Here is a 22,938-nt window from a genome sequence, read left to right as displayed (position 1 = left end):
AGCAACACCTAATAATATCTGTTTAAGTGCAATAATCCCCACCCCAAGTTAATAACTCATCTATCCTCAAATTGATGATAAACAGTTTATTTTTACCTTCCACTTCCAAGGAGGCAGTGCCAGACACAGATCCCCCTTGGTTGGTAGCTCTGACTTGGTAAACTGTGGCATCATCATCTGTGACACTAGCAATGATGAGCTGGTGGTAGCCACCCTTAAATTCTTGAATCCTATATTTTAATCCATCTGCAATGATTTCTTTGCCTTGTCTGTACCATTTCACGATAGGTTTTGGATGACCAGTCACTTTGCAGACCAAAGTAGCATTACTCTGATATCTGACATTTAGATTTCTCAGTTCCTCTTTAAAGTGTGGTGCCTGAATTGGGACATCAGATTTGGGAGTGACAGGTTCTGATATTTCACTCCATTCACTTTCCCCACCTAGATTTTCACATTTCACACGGAACTCATATTCAAGACCTTCAATAAGGTTTGTCACTGAAAAGACAGTTTCTCGAATTTCTTCTGTTGTCACAGAAATCCATTTATTTTGCTTCTTCTCGCGCTTCTCAAGGTAGTAATTTCTAATCTTTGCACCTCCATCACTGGCAGGTGGCTTCCAAGCCACAACACAAGAATCTTTTGTGATAGCAGTAATAGTTGGTTTGCCAGGAGCACCTGGCTTTTCTATTAAAAACAAAACAAAAAACAAAGGATTTGAGTTGTCAGATGAAACAAGCAGCTTTATTAAAGCTATTTAAAAAAAAATGTTATGAGTCCAAAATTTTATTAAAAATAGCTATTCCAGAAAAAATGAAATTGGTTACTTTATACTAAGACATATTAAAAACCAAAGTTCTATTTTTAAAAAGGGGTTAGGATATATATTTCTCCTTTTAGATATGCAAACATTCAATTAAAGTGAAAGGAAAGGCACTTGTACTTTATCTGAATCTTTGTTATTTCCTTTCAAAATTTCTTTCTGTTTAAAAGAATTTTATGCAAAGATGGAACTTTGCCATAGGAAGATATAGAAATCAGGCTGTACTTACCAAATGGACTCTTAATGATAACAACTGAGGGCACTTCTAGAGGGTCACTGATGCCAAAAGTGTTCTGAGCTGAAACCCGGAAGTAATAGCCAGCATTTTCTGTGAGGTTCACAATTCTACAGGTTGTCACTGAGATGGCTGAAGACACCAATTGCCATTCAGCCCCCTCCTTGGCCTCACATTTTTCTACCACATAGTTGGTGATCCAGGAGCCTCCATCATCTGCAGGTGGTTTCCAGCTGATCACTGCAGAGTTCTTCAATAAAGCTTCGATCACAATCGGTCCTGTAGGTTTGTCTGGTTTATCTGTTGGGGAAAATAGAATTGTAGTGGTTTTCATAGTGTGTTTTTGAGAGTCTTTCTTTAAAAATAAAAAAGCACTGAAAATAAAAATAAAAATACCTTGTATTTCCACATCAAGGATGGCATCAACGGTTCCGAAAACATTGCTGAGCTGGACTTTGTATTTGCCAGCATGAGTCTTACGTTGGACATTCTTCATGACAAGATGAGTATAGTGCTCAGTGTTTTCAATAGTAATGTTTTCTGAGTTTTGCAAAAGTTTCTGACCGTGGAACCAAGTCATGGCAGGTACTGGACGACCAATGTACATAACATGAAGCCGAAGTGTAGAACCCACAGCTCCATAATATTTCTCTTTCAGTGGGTAACCAGGATGGAACTGTGGTGTTGCTTGCAGGAGAAGCTTACTACTGGTTTCTACTTCTCCAACCTCATTGGTGGCTATGCAGGTATAAACACCTTCATCTTCCTGTTCCTCTGTCATTACTGTAAGAGTGTGTGTGCGTCCATCTGAAGACATTTTGTATTTCCGGCTTTGTATAAGCTCTTTACCAAATCTGTACCATTTAATGTCAGGAAGAGGCCTTCCAACAATTTGGCATGAGAGTTGAGCAGCTTCACCCAATTTGGTGGTAACATCCTTCATTTCTTTGCGTATTCCTGGGGCCTCTCCAGCTGAACAATGTGAAAGATAATATTAAGTGATTGTTACTACTCAATCTATAATCCTTTGTCCTTATATATCAGGAATGAATTTACCTTATTTACTAACAGATACCATGATTTACATATTAGCCTAATTCTTCAAAACCCTTTGAATTGATTTTCCTACGATCATATGGTAAATAGGGATTCAGTGAGCATATTGTCACATTTTATGCAGAGTGACTTTTCTTCTTTATGATTGGAAGGACATTAATAATGTATAGGCTTTTGAGGGACTATAAATTCTCTCTATAATTCTGTAGTATTTTTGCCCTTACTTAGGTTCAATGGAGTGACATACAATTGTTGACCTTTCAAATATTGTTGGGAAATATTTTAAAAAAAGAAACCATTGCATTAGAGGGAATTGCTCAAGGAAAGTGCTCAGTTCATTGCATCTAACATCTGCTGAGGTTATGTGCTTGGAATGGTTTCCTATAGAACTTATCATATTCCCTGTGTGTGCACTTGCTTTTCTTTCTAAACACTTGCTCTCCATTGAAGCTGTCCAAGTTCCACTTAGTATAGAGGGGAAATTAAAATTGATGAAGTAGAGAACTAAAGGGTACTTACATGTGAGTTTAGTCTTTATAGACATAGCAGTTCTTCGAGGTCTGCTCAGCCCTGTCTCATTCTCAGCAAAAACCCTGAATTCATATTCAGTAGATTCCAGCAAACCTCCTATTGTGAATTGCTTGTCCTTGATACGTTCTTTATTGCTCTTTTTCCAGGCACTGTCTCCAGACTGTCTATATTCAACCCAGTATCCAAGAATTTCTTTGCCACCATCACATTCAGGTTTCTCCCACTGTAGAGTGACACTATCTTTGGATATTGAAAGAATCTCAAGCTCCCCTGGTTGGCTTGGTTTATCTGAAATATTTAAAAATAATGAAAATGGAATCAGCTTTTCTGGTGAAATAAAAGAACCAAACATGGCTTGCTTCTTTAATTTTAACCCCTTCTTCTGAATTCCTTACCAAATGGATCTTTGCAAACAACTGGTTCAGAAGCAGGGCTGGTCTCGCTGAGACCAACATCATTCTGTGCAATGATGCGGAACTGATACTCAGCATCAGGAACAAGCCCCGTGACAGTGTACATCGTAGTGGTGATCTGAGTCTTGTTGTGTCTGACCCACTTGTCGGTGGATGTCTCTTTGCGTTCTATGTAGTAGCCTGTGACTCGAGAACCACCATCGTCTTTGGGCCTGGACCAGGACAGGCTAACAGAACTCTTGGTTACATCGAGTACTTCGGGAGGATTGCTTGGAGGTTCTGGAGGATCTATAAATATAAGTGGAAAACACACTTGTGTTAGAGTACACTTCCAAGTCTTGTAAGCCAATAACTTTCCTTTAAAAACAGAAGAGTGCTGAAATAATGTTTATAATTTTGTGGTTGAAAGGGCACTTACTCAGTGGTGTTTTTGGTATGACTGGTTCCTCTGATTTCAAGGGTTTGCTTATGCCAAACTGGTTTTCTGCTGAAACACGGAAATGGTATTCTACATTCTCTTTGAGGCCTTTTACCACCAGAGATGTACCTCGGACTCTGGAATCAATGGTATACCAGGCAGCTTTAGGCACTTCTCGTCTCTCGAGGATGTAGCCTAAGATGTCGGCACCACCATCATCAGCAGGGGGCCTCCAGCTGACCCTCACAGAGCGGGCTTGGATGTCATCATATTCCAGTGGTCCTTCTGGACTGTCAGGGCTTCCTATCACTTTGACCTTGATGTAGACAGCCTTCTTGCCACATTTATTTTCCAGCACCAGGTCGTAAGTGCCAGAATCACCTCTGTCTGCTTCTTTGATCACAAGCTCAGTGTGTGTATCAGATGTTGCAATCATGGCACGCTTACTAATATCCTGGCCTTCCTTGGTCCATTTACATATTGGGAATGGTTTTCCTTTGATTGGTATGGTAAGTCTGATGACTCCACCTTGCCTTACAAAGATACCTTCCTGGTATCTTTCATCAAGTTCATAATCAGGATATTCTGGAAAAAAAGGTAGGATTTCAATTTAGCATTCGGAGCTGGGGGGTGCAGTAAGAAGTAAGTCTATGGCAATTATTGCAGACAGTAAATGATCATGTGTCTCACCAAGCATTTCAGTGACTTTGACTGTTCCTGGTACCTCAGCAGGCTCACCAGGTCCCCCAGCATTACAAGCTAGGACGCGGAACCTGTATTCTGCACCCTGAGGTAGATGCGTTAGAGTATACTCTCGAATCTTGGTTGGGGTGGTGTTACACTTGGTCCATTCATGTTGATCTACTTTTTGCATTTCAATCAAGTAGCCTGTGACTTTAGATCCTCCTTCATCTTCTGGAACACTCCAGGCCAGGGAGACTGATGTCCTTGTAGTATCAGTAACTCTTGGGTTTTGTGGCTTTCCTGGAGGAGCTGGGAATAAGAATAAGACAATACACTGGTTAAAGTTGCTGCAAAGTTGAAAATTAACTGTGCCACCTAACAAATGCAATGAATTGTTGCAACAGGGACTGTTAACATTAGACTGTTTTTTGTCTTGTGAAAATTTTATTCACAGCTGGGTGTGGGGGCTCATGCCTGTAATCACAGCACTTTGGGAGGCCTGAGGTCAGTTGTTCAAGAACAGCCTGGCCAATATCGTGAAACTCTGTCTCTACTAAAAATACAAAAATTAGCTGCACATGGTGGTGGGCACCTGTAACCCCAGCTACTCAGGAGACTGAGGCAGAAGAATTGCTTGAACCTGGGAGGCAGAGGTTGCAGTGAGCCAAGGTTTTTGTATTTTCCTTTCTTTAAATGTGTTTTATTCATAATCACTATTATTATCTTATATTTATCAGCATTTTTTTAAAGTGCTTTCAAAAATATTGTTTTAAAATTTTAACTGATAGAAAGCATATATTATGAATCTTAACGAGGAGGAAATTGACTCAATAGAAGAATATTAAAAAATTATTTGCCAGAAGTTGCCAGTGGCTGGGGTGGGGAAGGGATTGATTACAAACGGACGCAAGCAAACTTTCCCGTATAATAAAAATATTTCTAATTTTGTTTGTGATGGTGATTACGAAACAGTACGTTTTTCAAAAGTCATAGAACTATATTCTTCAAAAAGGTGAATTTTCCCACCTATAAATTATAACTCAATAAACTTGACTGATACAAAATGTGCTTACCAATTGGATCCATGGCAACGATGGGTTTGGAAGGACGACTTGGTTTTCCAGACCCTCTTGCATTAATGGCTGTGACACGGTGTTCATATTCTAAGCCTTCAATAAGGCCAGTGGAGCGGTACCGTGTCATCGTCACAGGTACTTTATTTACACGGACCCATCGATCTGCTCTCACTTCTTTGCGCTCCACAATATATCCAGTCACTTGGGAGCCGCCGTCATCCTCTGGCGGGTACCAAGTAAGTGTCATGCCGTCACGGGAAACATCGAATATCTGTAATGTTTCTGGGGGTCCAGGAATACCTGCAGCAAGACAGGGTTTAACTTATGAATAAAACAATGACTCATATATTTGTGTGTGCCTTAGGTTTTGGTTGGTAGTTTTTTAAAAAGATATATAAGATAAGTGACTATTTTTCTAATAGTTTCACTTTTGTACTATTTGTAAATTTTAATTTAAATCATTTAATTGATTTTGTTAAAAAAAATTTTGACTTTTAGGTTCGGGGTACATGTGCAGGTTTGTTACATGGGTATATTGCATGGTGCTGAGGTTTAATTTTATACTTTTCTTGCTGTTCCTTGTTTTCTTTAATTCTGTAGACATTTATTAAACATGCACTCTGTATTTTTTTCTTACTATAACATTTCCAGTCCTTCCTCCTTCCCTGTCTTTCTCCTTCCCTTCTCTCTTTTCTTCCTTCCATTCTTTTCTTCCTAACTCCCTCCTCTTCTCTTTCATAAGAGTGCAGATATTTAAAAAAATCAAGCCTAGGTGTTTGAAAACCTCTGAAAAAAGGAGGTTTAGAAACCTTAGGAAGACCACAGGGTTAATTTTGTGACCTATTTTTATTTACATTAGGGCATATTAAAAACAAATTCTTTTTTTGTTAACATTCAGAATCAGAGGTGGGGAGAGTGGTGGAAGGACCTGCGGACTTACTGATGCTGCTGCGACATTCTATGACCTCAGACTGCAAGTAAGAGCCAATCCCAAAGCGGTTTGTTGCAGCCACACGGAACACATACTCATTTCCTTCAATGAGTCGGGTAAACTTAAATGTGGACCTAGTCACTGATTCAGAAACGGGCAGCCATCCTGGACGATGAGCATCACGTTGTTCTACCACATAACCACTCAGTGGAGCGCCACCATCCAATTCAGGTGGTTCCCAGGAAATGGTAATTGATGTAGCATCAACTTCATCAATCTTAATAGGTCCTGTTGGTGGACCAGGCTTGTCTATGAAAGAGAAGAAATCCAGGAAATTAATTTTTACTTCAAATCAAAATTGGGTGACTGAACATCAACAACTTGCTTGTATCTTTGTCACACATCCTTACCAAGAATGATAACTTTAATGGTCTCTGAAGTAGTTCCAGTAACATTCTTCAATTCAAGTGTGTATTCTCCAGTATCTCTGATAGTGGTTTCACGGATGGTTAATTTAGCTACTTTAGTATGAGTTTCAACTGTGACACGCTCTGATTCTCTCAGTTTAGAACCAGCAAAGAACCAGGAAGCAGCAGGAGGTGGACGGCCAGTGATAGGTATCACCAGCTCTACGGGTCTGCCAGCTGGGACATGGATGGTTTTCTGAGGCATTGTGGAAAGATCGATTGTTGGCAACACTGTGGGAAGGAAAGCAGGCATTTATTCTTAAGCACTATTTTTATATAGTATTATGAATTCTGAATGTTTTCGTTTTACTTTACTATTATTGTTATTTTTTGGCTATTTGGTACATACCTCTGAGGTCTTGTACAGTCACGGCTGTGACAATCTCTCTTGGTTCTGACACACCTTTCTCATTTTGTGCCCTCACTCTAAATAAGTATTGTTCACCTTCATTTAAAGAAATAATGGTGTGCTCTAGGACTGTGGGTTTTAAGGTGACAACCTTCATCCATCTCTCTGTTCCAGCTTTGCAGGCCTCGAGAACATAACCAGTGAGTCGGCTACCACCATCATAGAGTGGTTTTTCCCAGGCAAGGGTAACAGTGGATTTGGTGACATCGACCACCTCTAGCTTTGTAGGCACCAAAGGCACTTCTGAGACTAGTACTGCATCAGATGTTTCACAAGGTTCTCCAATGCCATAAATATTTTCTGGCAGCACTCTGAAATAGTACATGGTTCCTTCTACAAGCCCAGAAATTCGGTAAAGTGTCTTGCTGCATTTGGTAGTTACTGTTTTGAATGCTCTCATGGCAGCTTCACGCTTCTCGATGATGTAATTGTTGACGGGAGCTCCACCATCAATTGTGGGAATTTCCCAAGTTATAGTCACAGAATCTCTTGATACTTCCTTAACTTTCACTGAAGGACAGGGACCAGGAGTATCTGAAAAACAGAATGAAAGATTCATATTTCCTATTTGCTTGATAGCTTTTTTTTTCCCCCTTGGGGAAATATAATCAACATAGTTCCTCTCTAGAGAGGTGATCAATCATAGGTCAAGGTATATTGTTTTAGTGGATCTACTCATTTTATAGCCAATTTTAAGTAAAATGCTTACCATAGACTTTAACAAGGACTGTTGCTGATTTCTTGCCAGATTGGTTTTCAGCTTCAATTGTGTATTTTCCAGCATCGTACCGATTCACTTTGTCCACTATTAGCAATGAGTAGCTCTCAGTGGTGTCAATAATTGCCCGGTTTGCAAGGTCAATGCCCTGCTTGCTCCACGTAATGACAGGAGGTGGTCTTCCAGATACAGACACCATCAAGCGCAAGGAGGCTCCAGCCCTGATGGTCACAGTCTTCTTTAGATCATCTGCAAGCTCGAGATCTGGTATTTCTGGAAAGTTAATGACAACATTTAATTAATTCATGAACAGGTATGAGAAGAAAATAATTCACCTAAAAGCTTCTATTATAAATACCTATTCTTTCCACGGGCTCAATTTCAGCAGTTGATTCGCTGTATTCGCTCATACCCTTCACGTTCACGGCAGCAACTCTGAAGGAATATTTCTGGCCCATTTTAAGGTCTGGCACAGTGAATTCAGTATTTCTTATTGTGGCATTGGTATGCACTCGGTACCACTGATCAGTGTCCTTCTCTTGCATTTCCAGAACATAGCCTATGATATCAGCACCACCATCGTACATTGGCTTGGTCCATGCCAAACTAATGCTGTATTTGGTGGTATCCACAACTCTTGGAGCAGAAGGTGGTCCAGGGGTATCTGTGGAGTTTAAAAAGTGAGATGCAGACATTAAGCAAATAAGGAAACTTGAGATTTGTATTTTTGGTTTTCAAGACTCACAAAGGCATTATTGCTGTTTGTCCATACTCACCAAGATAATCTTTATTAACTAGGCTCTTAATATTATAGGACAGCACTGTATGGCACATTATAATTTAATATTATTATCTTAAGAATTAAATTGCTTTAGGAAAGTAGCTGTTTCTTCCCTACTACTTTGGCTAGCTTCACTATGTGTTCTTAGTTATCTAAGCTCATTACTTAAAGTACCCATTCTCAGAGACTTTTCCTTAAAAAGTTGCTTATCTTTCACTGAGTTAGTATCACATGCCACCAATACATTTCTAATGAATACAGGAATTGGTTTTGTCAACTTCCCCAATTCAGTCCCAGTGACTATTCCTTAATAGTTCTTGGAATCAGACTCTATAAAAGGATTTATCACTTATTTTTGAAGCTCTTGTGACAATTATTTTGTCAGTAACTTATTAAACTACTAGAAACCTTATGTTCCTGCTAAGCCTTTTCTTAAAAGGAGTTTTGCCATTTTTCTTTTCAGTAGTTACAGTATAATGCTTTTTTCTCCCTATTCTTAGGAAGATTTATAAAATAGATTCTTTTCATATTGGTAGTAGAATATTTTTCCATTAATTGGAAAATAATACTGTAACAATTTTTAGCAATTCTAATTGCTAACTTATCAACAGATATAATAGTTAAAATGTTCTCTGACTTAAGCTATATTTATGATCATGCTAATAAGCATATGCTTTTCTAGACCATAAATTTTACAAATTCTTAGAAATTGTGTGTTGGAAAATTTTATCTGTCATACAGTTTTGAGGAACATTGTATTTATGTATGATTCTTGGAGCTCACATGATGGTTCTCTGCATGAGATGAAGTTGGAAGCTTCGCTGGGCTCACTGTTACCAGCTGCATTCACTGCAGTCACCCGGAACTGGTAATCACAACCTTCCATCAGGCTGGTCACCTTCAGCCTAGTATCATATACCACGTAGTCTTTGTTGACACGTGTCCAGCGCAGGCTCTTCTTCTCACGTTTGTCCACTAGGTAGTTGCTGATGTCATTGCCACCATCAGATTCAGGTTTTGTCCACTGGATGATGATATGCTCTTTGCCAGCCCCAACTTCTTCAGGTATGCCAGGTGGTGATGGAATAGCTGTTTACATATTTATGAAAATAAGGATGATCAGAATTGCATAAAATTACTATTGATAAGACTGTCCTTCTCCCTCCTCCCCGTGATCCTATTATATTTCAAATTGTTTAAAAGTGTTAATACTCACTGAATGAGTTTCTGGCTACAATTGGCTCTGATTCAGCAGGCACACCAGGGCCGTATTTGTTTACTGCCCTCACTCGGAATATGTATTCATTATTCTTGATGAGCCTGGTAACGACATGGGATAGGGTTGGGCATTCGCCTTCGACAATCACCCAGTTGAGCCTGCTAGTCTCGCGTCTTTCCACGATGTAGTGAGTGATTTCTGCTCCTCCATCCTCCTGAGGAAGTCCCCAGGCTAAAGTGCACTTTTCCTCTGTTACTCTGCTGACGGTGAGCTTTCCACATGGGCCAGGGGTATCTGAAACAGGTGTAATGACAAGCCACGATGAAGATCATTCTTTCTGCCCACGCTAGAAAATGCTATATAAATGTAAGAACATTTGACATGTTTACCAAGCACTTTGACCATGACAGACACGGCCTTGGTCCCGCTGGCATTTTTCACTGTTAAAGTGTATTTTCCACTGTCACTTCTGTCACAGAACTTGATCACAGCAGTTGCTCGTTTGCCAGTATACTGTAAAGAGACCTTTTCACAGAGATCTAGCTCCTTGTCTCCTTTGGTCCAGATAATTTTGGGTTCAGGTTTGCCACCAACTGCAGCATCCAGAACAAGATCAGAACCTGCTCTGATGGTAACCAGATCACCCTGTAATCGGGCATCCAGTTCAGCTTTGGGTGGAGCTGTCAGTAGGCAAAATAGATATGAATGAATATCTGAGAGTTTATTTTCACGTAAATTGTGATAATTTTAAAAAGGAGAATGTTGACTATTTCCTACCGTATTCATCTCGGCAAGTGACAGGGCCTGTAGATTCAGACCCTTTGCTAATTACGCCTGCTGCATTCTTGGCTAACACACGGAACTCATAAGTGTCTCCTTCACTGAGAGCAGTCACGGTGAAGAAATTGTCAGATACAATGGTATAGTTGCACTTCAGCCAGCGACCGTCTCCTACCTCACTGACTGGCTTACGCTCTATGATGTAGCCCACAACCTTGCTGCCTCCATCATACACTGGGGCAGACCAAATCAGTGATACTGTTGATCTTGTGACATCTGTCACCTCTGGTCTGCCTGGTGCATCTAGAAGGGACGCAAAAATAAGATTAAAATATACCACTCTGAGTTCTACTGGAATCAGTACTAATAAACAAATATGCCCATAAATTGTGATACATACCAACTGGATTTTGAGCCATTATAGGTCTTGAAGCTTCGCTGGCCTTGCTAACACCTGCAGCATTGAGTGCATAAGTTCTGAACTGATATTCCAGTCCTTCTACTAAACCGGTTACTTTGTAGTTGCACTCTAAGCATGGCACTTTGTTTTCTTTCACCCAAAGAATTGTGTTACGTTCTTTCTTCTCAACCCAGTAGCCAATGATTTTACTGCCACCATCATGGTAGGGTTCTTCCCAACGAATAGACATGGCATTGGCAGACACATGGTAGACCTCAGGTCTGGTAGGAGCACTTGGTGGGACTAAATATAAACAAAGGTATTAAGTATGAATACAATTTTATAAAATTCAGGGGAAATATTTAATAACAGAGACTTTGAAATATGATTTTAATTTGTCTTACCAAATGGATGTTCAGCAACTATTGGTGCTGATTCTAGAGGTTTGCTGACACCAAATCTGTTCTCTGAACTGACACGGAAAGAATATTCCATGTATTTTGTGAGATGAGTGACTTTAATTTGAGTGCGCTTGACACTGGAATTGACAAGCTGCCAAGCTGTTGTACCTGATTCACGCTTTTCAACTATGTAATTAGTAATTTCGGTGCCTCCATCATCTTTAGGTTCTCCCCATGACAGGACACATGATTCAGCTGAGACAGATGAGACCTCAATGGGGCCGGTTACTGGACCTGGCCTTCCAATGACCACAACTGTGACAGTAAATGTTTTAACACCAGCTGTATTTTCCAGGGTCAAGAAGTATCTTCCAGAGTCACCTCTCATGCTGTCCTTTACAGTCAGGGTGGCTCTGTCTTTTGTTGTTGCGATGCTCACTCGATCTGTCTCTTTAAGTCTCATTTCTTCCAATTTCCATGTTACTTTGGGGGCAGGACGACCACTGATTGGTACGTCAATGGTAAATGGGCTTCCTGCTTTGCAAGTTATGAGCTGATTGGTAATTCCAGTGAGGTCAGCAGTGGGCTCAATTTGAGGCTCCTTAATGATGACAGAAGAGAAGGCTTCCCTGGGTTCACTATAGCCAGCATCATTCTTGGCCTTCACACGGAATTCATATTCAGTGTTCTCAACAAGATGCTCTACTGTGAAAGTCAGCTGTTTGGTGTGACCGGCTTCAACCCAGAAGTTGGATCCCTTTTGTCTCATTTCAAGCAGGTAGCCAGTGATCCGGCTGCCTCCATCATGGTCAGGCTTAAGCCAAGCTAAGACTGCGGAAGATTTGCTAGTATCAACAATGTCAAGTCTCCTGGGTGGAGCAGGCTGTTCTGTGGCTACAATTGGTTCTGGCATTTCATAGGGCTCACCAACACCATACTCATTTTCTGCAGAAACACGGAAGTAGTATGGAACACCTTCTGCCAGATCACTGACCTTGAGGATCTGTCGAGTGCATTTTTCACTGATCACCTGCCAACTACGGCGACTTGCTTCTCGTTTCTCTACCACATAGTGATGGATTCGGGCACCACCGTCAAGAAGAGGAGCATCCCACATCAATGTAGCAGATCCCCGGGTCACATCTTTGAAGGTAATTGGGCCAGGTGGACCTGGAGTGTCTAGCACTTTTACAGTGAATGTGATTGACTTACTACCACTGTTGTTTTCCACGGTAAGGGTATATTTTCCTGCATCATTTCTGTTGCAGTTTTCCACAGTGAGGGTGCTAAAGGAGTCTGTTGTATGGATATCAGCCCGAAGGCTAAGGTTGGAGTCTGGTTTGCTCCACACAGCTGTAGGAGTAGGTCTACCTTGGTAGGCAATGAAGAGGCGAATACTGGCCCCAGCTCTAACAACATGAGTCTGTTTGAAGTTTGCATCTATGTCTAACTCGGGAGCTGTTAACCGGTCAACTGCTTTAATTGTGCCGGTCACTTCACAGCTGTCTCCTTTTCCAGCACCATTGATTGCACTAACTCGGAATTTGTATTCTTCACCTGCTTGCAGATCAGTGACTGTATATCTTGTTTTCACGCATGCCTCTGCATTCACCTTGTGCCAGTCTCCTAAGTCAGCCTTGCACATTTCAATAATGTACCCAATTATTTCCATGCCACCATCAAACACTGGTTTGGACCATTCTAAGCTCACAGTTGTCTTTGATGTGTCTGTTACTTTGACCACTGCTGGAGGACCTGGTGGGTTGACAGGCTCTCTACATTTAATGAGTCTTGAGATGCCACTTGCAGGTCCAACTCCTGCAGCATTTTCAGCCATGACGTGGAATTCATACTCATTGCCTTCTATCAGACCAGTGACTTTGAATCTTGTCTCTGAGATTGGTCGTTTGCTGATCACTTTTACCCATCTTGTGCTTTTCTTTTCTCTTCTTTCAAGGATATACTGTTGAATTTCACTGCCGCCATCTGATTCCGGCCTTGCCCATGTCAGGGTAATGCTGTTGCCTGTTATGTTGCTAGGTTCTGGAATGCCAGGGGCATCAGGAATAGCTATAAGACAAAAACAAAAACAAACAAAAAACCCCAAATCAATGAGATACATTTGCTTGGAAGGTTAATCTTTTGACATAGTACCACTTAGTAAAAATGCAAACTTACTGTATTGTATTTGAGCAACCACTGGATCAGAATCAAGTGGCCTGCCAACACCAAACTTGTTAACTGCTGAAACACGGAACTGGTATTCATTGCCATTTATTAGTTTAATGGCAGTGTAACTTTGGGCTTCACATTTATCCTCAATTAGTGCCCAAGCGAGTCTGCTGGTTTCCCGTTTTTCGATGATGTAGTGTGTTATGGGAGCACAACCATCATTGAGTGGAGCATCCCACCACAGAGTCATCTTCTCCCCAGTAATATTGGTGAATCTTATTGGCCCAACTACTTTTCCTGGTGTATCTATAAAAAAAGTTTCTAGAGTTAGTTTCTTTTTCCTTGTCCATTAAAATACAACTAGGCATGTCTCTAATCCAGGTTCATAAATTGTCACATTAAGATGCTATTTTAAAAGTACCTTGTACTTTCACTTTAATTTCTGCTTTTGCAGAACCAGATGCATTTTTGGCTTCCACTGTATATATACCACGATGGTCCCGAGTTGCATCTCTAACAAATAGGCTTGTGGATCCAAGGACATCGGTTATTTCCATATTCATCCTCTTTTCAATTTCCACTCCATCTTTGAACCAGGTTACTCGAGGCACTGGTCGTCCTTGTACCAAAGCTTTAATTCTAAGGCTCTCTCCGGACTTAATAATGAGACCATCAAAGTACTCAGGGCCAAACTCTACTATTGGTGGAACTACAAAAGAAAGAGAAAGCCTATGTATTAGTTTGGCTTAATAAAGATGTACATAAACATATATTTTTCATTAGTGCCGGATTAAAGCCTGGAAGGGTAATGACTTGTACTGTGCTACCAAAGGCTCTTTTGAAAGTAGGATTGATATTTGAGAATTTGGACCCTGGGGTTAAATATTTGCCTATTATTATTTCCCTTGTAATGCCTGTCATGTTTTTAATTTTGCACCGCTGTTTATAAAAAGAGAAGTGAAACATTTACAGATCATTTACTTCCTAATACTGCTGTACAGTCAAACAAGTTCTTTTAAGAGGCCATCAGCTGCATTCAAGCAAGGGGATGATTGTGTTGTTGGATATATGCTGTATTTTAATAACTTCAGTAAGGATGGACAGTTATTCCTGAGGACCTTTTTCTTCATTTACTATAAGTAGCAAAAATTACAAAGCTAAAAACTCATTCCCACTTGCTGCATACTCTTTATACAGGAATGGAGTGAAATAATAGACATGACAAAAAGAATTGATGCCAATTACTTTTTTTCTTTTCCCTTGAAAGGTAGAAAGACATAATTAATCCACTTAGCAACCACAGGTAATTTGTTTTTGTTCCCATTTAACAGGCCAAGGGCCAAACATGATTTTTAAAAACGTAAATGCTCTTAGTCTCATTGGAAATAAGTCGTAAACGCTTACCATTTTCATCTCTTGTCATGATAATACCGGAAGACTGTGAAGGTGGGCTTATAGTTCCAACAGCATTTCTTGCAATTATTCTGAACTCATAGCGATCCCCAGGACTGAGTCCTGTAACTGTGTACTGACATTCACTGACGTCAGTGAAGTTGCATCTCACCCAGCGTTCATTTCCTTGCCGTTTCTCAATGCTATAGGCCACAATCTTACTGCCTCCATCACGCAATGGTGGGTTCCACTTAAGTGTGATGGTTTCCCGGGTGACATCAATATAGTCAGGAGTGCCAGGTGGGTCTACAAATTTATAAGGAAGGTAAACGCATCATTACATTTGTAACCAGGTCTTAATCATCCATGGAAGAGAAATACAATTTTTCAGTAATTTTAATAAATAAATAATTTTTTATAATAAATAATTTATTCAATCTCCCAAACTCATTTTGGTCATTAATTTCAACTTTTCATTTCATACTCTTTAAAATGAACTTCAAATTACTTTATTAGATTGATTTAAAATCATTCCTCTTGTTTTACATGACTAGTTCTCTAGTGACAAGAAGATATGTAAGATGATGCAGAGAGGAAAAGCAGTGTTTGATATATTTGTTTCTAATATATTCAATCACTAAACTAAATGTATTTGAATAATAATCACTTACCTACTGGAGAAACAGCTAAGGTAAATTTGCTTGGGTCACTAGGTGAACTTAGGCCAGCAGAATTTTCAGCATATACACGGAATTGGTAATCCAGACCTTCTATCAGTCCAGTAGCTCTATATTCTCTTCCAGAGATTGGTGATGTATTAACTTTTTGCCAGAGGATGCTATTTCTTTCTTTCTTTTCAACATGGAATCCAGTAACTTCTGAACCACCATCATAAACTGGAGCATCCCAAGTTAGTGACATGCCATCAGAAGTCACATTGTATATAACTGGCTTTCCTGGGGGACCAGGAATCCTGAACTGGTGTTTTGCCACAATAATGTTTGAGACAAGTGGTTGGCTGACTCCATATCTGTTTTCTGCCCTCACTCTAAACTGGTATTCAGCGTCTTTGACTAGATTAGGAACTTTGAAAGTCGTCCTGGCAACACTTGAACACACCATCTTCCAATTAGTTTGTGAAGTTTCCCGCTTCTCAATGCTGTAACAAGTAATTTCTCCTCCTCCATCATCTTCAGGTACATCCCATGACAGGATGACGCTGTCAGCCTTGATTTCATCGAATCGAATAGGTCCTTTGGGCTTTGATGGTGGGCCAAGGGTAATGACTGTAATGGGGACTGCAGTTCTACACACTGCATTATCAAGAATAACAGTGTATCTCCCTCCATGCTCCTTCTTGGCATTCTTAATACTCAAAGTAATTTTGTTTTCGGTTTTGCTGAAACGAACAAATTCACTTTCTTTCAGTGGCAAGCCATCTTTCAGCCAACTGATGGATGGTTTGGGTTTTCCTTTATAAGGTAATTCAAGGTGCACATTGTGCCCAATTCTCACAGTGACTTGTGCCCCGGGGATTTCTGACAGGTCAACTTCGGGTGTAATGACAAGTTCTTTCACTGTAATTGGCCCAATAGTGACAGGATCACTCAGTCCTTTCTCATTTTTGGCAAACACTCTGAACTCCAGGACTGACTGCTCCTTAAGTTGGCTAACCTCAATTTCACATGTCTTACTTATGCCAGCATGGGACCATGTCTGTTCACCTTTTCCTTTCCTTTCTACAACATAGTCTGTGATGACGCTACCACCATCAAAGTCAGGTTTGGTCCAGCTGAGGATGACAGATGTCTTTGTTGAGTCTTTCATTGAGAGATCACGTATAGGAGCTGGTACTTCAGCAGCCTTCACTGGCTCTGTAGTGTCACAGGGTTCCCCAATTCCAATTTCATTTTCTGCAAGAACTCTGAAGAAGAATGGAGTCTTCTCTGACAAATCTGTTAGCTTGAAGGTTGTGCTGGAACATTTGTGTGACACGACAGACCATGTTCTCTTGGTGGCATCTCTCTTTTCAATGACATAATTAATTATTGGAGACCCTCCATCGATGAGAGGAGGATCCCAGAACAAAGTGACTGTGCCTTGAGAAACATGTTTAACCTGTAGTTTCTGGCAGGCAGCTGGTGTGTCAAGCACTTTAACACTCACAGTGGAAGACTTAGGTTCACCAACTCCATTTTCTATTGTGAGAATATATTTTCCTGTATCATTGCGAGTAACTTGAGGAATGGTGAGTAACGAAGATGAATCGGTGTTTTCAATGCTGTATCTGGCATCACTGCCAAGATTCTTCTCATCTTTTCTCCATATAACAGTAGGTGGAGGTCTGCCTTTAAAGGGAATCAACACTTGTACGTCTTCACCAGCTTTGGCAATAACAGAAGTTCTGAGAGCCACATCCAGGTCAATCTCTGGTGCCTCTGTAGACATAAAATGGATATATATGGTGAATTTTAAAAGCAAAACACGTGTGATTTCCTGGAAGTATGCGTATAACAAACATAATCACACCAGTAGGTACATACCAAGTATATCTTTAGCTTGTACAGGTTCAGTCATTTCTATAGGTTCTCCTTGTCCAGCACAGTTTACAGCAGAGACCCGGAAGTAGTAATTGACTCCAGGTTTCAGGTTGGATACCACATATTCTGTAGTTCTGACCTCTCCTTTGGTAGAGACAACAGTCCATTCCTCTTCCTCTCCTTGTCTCATCTCGACAACATAACCAGTAACAGCACTGCCCCCATCATAGACAGGCTTACTCCAGCCAAGGGTGATGGATGACTTGGTTGAATCTACAATTCTTATCTTAGCAGGTGGACCTGGAGGATCTGGAATGACCATTCACAATAAAATAATCATACAATCACTTACAATTCAGTCACACAGGCGAATTAAGAAGACACAGGTGAAGATGCTGCAGGTATGAGCACTTACCAATAGGATCAGCAGCTTTGTAGAATTCAGATGGTTCGGAGAATGGACCCTGTCCAGCAGCGTTTACAGCACAGACTCTGTATTGATAGTCACTGTTTTCTGTGAGTCCTGTTACTTTCTGTCTGGTGTCACGGATAGTCTCTTTTAGTACTTTAAACCATCCTAGACTCTTCTTATCTCGTTTTTCAAGGAAATAGCCACTTACATCACTACCACCATCTGCAATTGGCCTGCTCCAGACAACAGTCATCGAATTCTTGGTAATCTTTGTCACTTCTGGTATGCCTGGTGGCCCAGGTGTAACTATGTAGAAAGGAAAGGAAAACGAGGTACAAGGATCAATATTACTGATAAATTATATCTATGATGTTCACATTCCATCCAGGAACATTAGTTTTAGTTTTTATATTTTTCACCTTGTGAAAAGGATAGTAATGAGACAGGTATTATACAAAAGAAAATTAAAGCATATGCACAGGTTAGCAAAGTTTATTTTTAAATTTTTCACATTTCAGTTTTCTAATGAAATCATGTCTCACCAAAAGCATTCTTGGCTACAACAGAATCAGATTCCAGTGGTTCGCCAATCCCATATTTGTTCACGGCTCGGACCCGGAAGATGTATTCATTTCCTTTGATAATTTTGGTGGTTGTAATGATGCACTCTTCCAAATTTTCAGACACCATGGACCATACAACGCGGCTTGTCTCACGCTTTTCCACAATGTAGTGAGTGATTTTTGCACCACCATCATCAGCTGGAGGCCGCCAGAGAAGAGTGATCTTTTCAGCAGTTACAGTCTTAAATTCAATTGGTCCACCAGGTGGGCCTGGTTTGTCTATCAATGAAAGAACAAAACACTATGTTAGTACTTCTTTAAAGCCTACTTATTTAAAATTACTAAGCTTTAGGCAAATGTGACATGACAGTGGTCTGTATTCAGCACCTACCAAGGATCTGTACTCTGATGGTGGCTGAGGCTGAGCCCATGGCATTCCTTAGTTTTAATTCATAGCATCCACTATTAAGGCGATCGGCATCTTTGATGAGTATAGATGCAAGGTCAGTAGTATTTTCGACACACACCAGTGCATTGGTTTGTAATTCTTTATCATCTTTATACCATTCTATTGTAGGTGCAGGTTTGCCAGAAATGCCAGCTCTGAGCTTCACAGATGTACCTGCTCTGTATTTGACAACTTCTGTATATTCCAGAGGCAAATCAATTACAGGACCACCTGCAAGAAAAACAGTTGAGAAATATTTAAGATATTATAAGGATAAAAAAAAAATAGTTGCATCAACCTTAAAGTAAGGTAATTGGCCCTTATTAAATTATACACACACACCGTCATTCTAATTCTATGCAATTATTATTTTAAAAATTAAAAATTTATAGGCCACTCTTCTCTCTCAGATGGGGTAGGAAGACTGAGTTGTGTAGGGCCTTAAGCACCTTTTACATGTGTTTTAAAGTCCATTAGTTGCTTTATTCCAGAAATGAGATGGGATATGGTAGTGAGAACATCATGGAAGAAGCTGTTAAACATTTTCTTTCACTTTAGCTTTTCTTTCCTTTTCCTCTAACCACCTCCTATTCTTTTTCTTTTCCCTTCCCAGTTCACTGATATCCAAGTGTGGACAGTTCACATCAAACCCTTAAAGTCTAAATTCTCTACCCACAGAACTACATACTCACTGGACAGTTTGCTGCTAGGCTGTTTGGAACTATCAAGAAACAGAACTAAACTTGACTTGCTTCACACTCTCATAAACACTGATTCAGTGTCCACGAAGCCTGATTCATAAATAAAGAATAGCCCTGAAATTCTCAGCATGAAGATGGGAGTGGATACTTTTGCCCGGACACTACAGTGGCTCAGCTTTCTCTTCGCAAATAGAGATCTTTCAGGAAACGTGTCACAGGATACCTGACTCTCATGACATTTTAATTTTTAAAACATTGTTGAGTTGAATCTGCCACTTATTTTCCAGAATGAAGAATATGCATTTTGGAATAACCATGATAGAGAAGGCTCTGAAGTCTGTTTGAATTTCCACTCCATCCCTAATAGGGAAGTTGCAAAAGCACTCTTGGCCTCAGTTTCTCTTCTATAAGATGGGCTAATATGGGGGCTGAGAGAAGTAAGGGAAAGAATTCTTGAAAATTACTCAATAAATGTTAGCTGCTGCTAATACTATCATCATCAAAGTGTTTATTTAGACCAGGTGTGGTGACTCACGCCTATAATTCCAACATTTTGGGAGGCTGAGGCAAGTGAATCACCTGAAGTCAGGAGGTTGAGACCAACGTGGTAAAACCCCGTCTCTGCTAAAAATACAAAAAATTAGCTGGGAATGGTGGCGCACGCCTGTAATCCCAGCTACTCAGGTGGCTGAGGCATGAGAATCATTTGAGCCCAGAAGGTGGAGGTTGCAGTGAGCCGAGGCTGCACCACTGCACTCCAGCCTGGGCGACAGAGTGACTCTGACTCAAAAAACAAACAAGTCTCTATTTAGTCTGTCACTTATTTAAAGCAATATTTTCTAGGAACTCAACCACGGTTTGAATTATTGACTATGATAATTTAAAATAGAACGAAAGCACCAACTCATACAATCAAAGAATCATAAAAGATTAAAGTTGGAAAGGACCATTGATATCCTGAGGTCTAAATCTCTCTTTACAGTCAAGTTCCGAGGGCTGGAAAGGTATTTAAGGAATTCTTTTCAGACTCCCAACTAGTTCATAATTTCTTCCAGGAAAAGGCAAGGGAAAAGACTGAGTTAAACCGCTGTTGAGACTCAAAGTGCTAAACATGCTTACCATAAGAATCGATGCAAGTAATGGGCCCTACAACCTCTGATGGATTGCTAATGGAGCCAACAGCATTCCTAGCAAAGACACGGAATTCATACTGGGAATTCTGAGTCAAGCCAGAAATGATGAATTGAGTTTCAGTAACATTGGTGAAGCTGGCCTTGGTCCATCTGCCATCTGGAAGGTCACGTCTCTCAACAATGTAGCCTGTAATCTTGCTACCTCCATCAAAAGCTGGTTGTTGCCATGAAAGGCTGACAGAGTTCTTTGAAATATCAGTGATACGAACATTTCTTGGGGGTTCTGTGGTAATAAAAGAAGCAGATTAGCGGCACTTAAGTCATTATTATTTTGCTTTGCAGAAGTAATATTTGCATTTTTGTTATCAGAACTTCCCTTCTCATGACAAATACATACCACAGGCGTCAATTGCCAATACTGGTTCAGAAGGATGGCTGGGTTTTCCAACTCCAGCAGCATTTTCTGCATACACTCTAAATTCATAAATAAGTCCAGCACTGATTGTTGTGACTTTGAAGTGAGTTGTGCGGATGACCAGTTTGTTGGCCTTTTGCCATAAAATGCTGTTTCTGTCTTTCATTTCTAGGTGATAGCCTGTGATTGCACTGCCTCCATTAGACACTGGTTCATGCCAGCCCACAGTGATGCTTTCTCGAGTAACATTAGTGACCCATGGTGTAGATGGCGGTCCAGGCGTTGCTGCAAAAGAGAAATCCCATAGATTAGTACAGACATTTAACACATTTATGGTAAACGAAACCCTGGATCTTTGAAAAGTTGGACAACTTACTGTATGGCAGTTTGACAATCACACAAGCTGAATCTATGTGATCACTGATGCCGAAGCGGTTTTCTGCCTTGATGCGGAATTGGTATTCTTCTCCTGTGGTCAGTTTCATGACTTTAATCGTGGTTCTTGCAACTGTTGCAGACACTTCAGTCCATACTGCAGTACTTGTTTCTCTTTTGAGTAGGATATAGTTGGTAACTTGACTTCCACCATCATACTTAGGTGGCTCCCACTTGAGAGTCACGCTTTCTTCAGTTATATCACTAATAACAACAGGGCCAGTTGGAGGACCAGGCCTGTCCAGCACAACAATGTTAATGAAAGCTTTGGTTGTTCCACTGGAGTTGGCAGCAGTGATCTCATATCTTCCAGCATCAGCTGTAACACTTTCTTTGAGATGGATGGTCAGGTTCTCAGCAGTAACTTCAGTATTAAATCTCATGGTTGCCTTTAGGGGGACGCCGTCTCTTGATAAGGTCACCTTGGGAAGTGGTTTTCCAGAGATTGGAATGTCAACTTTAAGGTTTGAACCAGCCCTAACATATACGGTATGACTTGGGAAATTCTTCATATCAATTTCAGGTGGTTCTGAAAAATGAGTAAAGAAAGTGAAGCTGAAAAGGGGTTTCTGAAAATTAACATAAAATCATGCTAATAATTTAAAATTCTGCTCCTACATAAAATTAGACATACCTATTTGCTCCTTAATAAGAACAGGAAGCAGAAGCTCTCTTGGGTCACTCAGGCCAGCTTGATTTTCAGCAAACACCCGGAAAAAGTATTCAGAATTCTCCCTCAGACCAGAAACAATGTGATGGGTTGACTTTGCTACTGCACATTTAACCCAGTTTTTCTGTCCTTTTTCTAGTGCCTCAACAACATAGTGTACAATTCTGCTTCCACCATCATGTTCAGGCTTCAGCCAGGACAGGGAAACACTGTCTTTGGATATACTTGTTACTCCAAGTTTTTCAGGTGGGCTTGGTTTTTCTAAGAAAACAAAGCATCAAAAGAAAGTGAATAATTATTACAACATTTTTTCTATGTGCATTCGTCATGTATTGTCAAAAGAAAACTTTTAAATGAAGGCCATATTGTTTACTTTGATTCGAGTCTTCCTTCCTTTTTACATAGCCAGTTTTGCTTCAGAGCCAACCAAAGCTCCCACAAGTTATGTCATTACATGCTATAGCATTCAAATCCAAATTAAGAGTCAAATAAGGAGATTAAATGACAAAATTTACTCCAAATTCATTGTGGATGTAAAAAAGAGGAACAAGATGAACAATCTTTTAAAAAACTTTATGATACAATTTCTATACACACACACCCACATACACACATACAGCATGTGCATCATATACACATACTATACATATATAATGTGTGTATACATAAAAATGTATACTTACATATGTATGCAGTTATATTTAATTATACT

The 22,938-nt window shown here is 40.2% G+C and overlaps 1 protein-coding gene across 3 annotated transcripts in view; it reads right to left on the bottom strand.

Moving 5' to 3' along the window:
• Positions 1-22,938, bottom strand: part of TTN (titin) — a 269,746-nt gene that overhangs the window by 9,647 nt on the left and 237,161 nt on the right. For all 3 annotated transcript variants that reach the window (XM_032293067.1, XM_032293068.1, XM_032293069.1), the window contains 31 exons: positions 22,191-22,487; positions 21,498-22,085; positions 21,104-21,406; positions 20,693-20,989; positions 18,816-19,103; positions 18,404-18,703; positions 17,865-18,167; positions 17,453-17,758; positions 15,581-17,347; positions 14,922-15,215; positions 13,939-14,226; positions 13,524-13,823; positions 11,349-13,415; positions 10,945-11,247; positions 10,542-10,847; positions 10,154-10,444; positions 9,762-10,058; positions 9,329-9,634; positions 8,123-8,428; positions 7,756-8,037; positions 6,987-7,580; positions 6,581-6,868; positions 6,180-6,479; positions 5,237-5,539; positions 4,170-4,472; positions 3,480-4,064; positions 3,044-3,349; positions 2,637-2,936; positions 1,458-2,033; positions 1,056-1,361; positions 97-690 (listed from right to left, as the gene is read on the bottom strand). In XM_032293067.1, coding sequence (XP_032148958.1) covers positions 97-690; positions 1,056-1,361; positions 1,458-2,033; positions 2,637-2,936; positions 3,044-3,349; positions 3,480-4,064; positions 4,170-4,472; positions 5,237-5,539; positions 6,180-6,479; positions 6,581-6,868; positions 6,987-7,580; positions 7,756-8,037; positions 8,123-8,428; positions 9,329-9,634; positions 9,762-10,058; positions 10,154-10,444; positions 10,542-10,847; positions 10,945-11,247; positions 11,349-13,415; positions 13,524-13,823; positions 13,939-14,226; positions 14,922-15,215; positions 15,581-17,347; positions 17,453-17,758; positions 17,865-18,167; positions 18,404-18,703; positions 18,816-19,103; positions 20,693-20,989; positions 21,104-21,406; positions 21,498-22,085; positions 22,191-22,487 — 13,944 coding nt within the window. The remainder of the gene's footprint in view (positions 1-96; positions 691-1,055; positions 1,362-1,457; positions 2,034-2,636; positions 2,937-3,043; positions 3,350-3,479; positions 4,065-4,169; positions 4,473-5,236; positions 5,540-6,179; positions 6,480-6,580; positions 6,869-6,986; positions 7,581-7,755; positions 8,038-8,122; positions 8,429-9,328; positions 9,635-9,761; positions 10,059-10,153; positions 10,445-10,541; positions 10,848-10,944; positions 11,248-11,348; positions 13,416-13,523; positions 13,824-13,938; positions 14,227-14,921; positions 15,216-15,580; positions 17,348-17,452; positions 17,759-17,864; positions 18,168-18,403; positions 18,704-18,815; positions 19,104-20,692; positions 20,990-21,103; positions 21,407-21,497; positions 22,086-22,190; positions 22,488-22,938) is intronic.

The sequence above is a fragment of the Sapajus apella genome, unplaced genomic scaffold, assembly GCF_009761245.1.
Source record: "Sapajus apella isolate SASKATOON/1434 unplaced genomic scaffold, GSC_monkey_1.0 scaffold28, whole genome shotgun sequence".
Classification (NCBI taxonomy): domain Eukaryota; kingdom Metazoa; phylum Chordata; class Mammalia; order Primates; family Cebidae; genus Sapajus; species Sapajus apella.
Note: the sequence above shows the minus strand (reverse complement) of the source record. Positions and strands in the feature narration are given on the sequence as shown.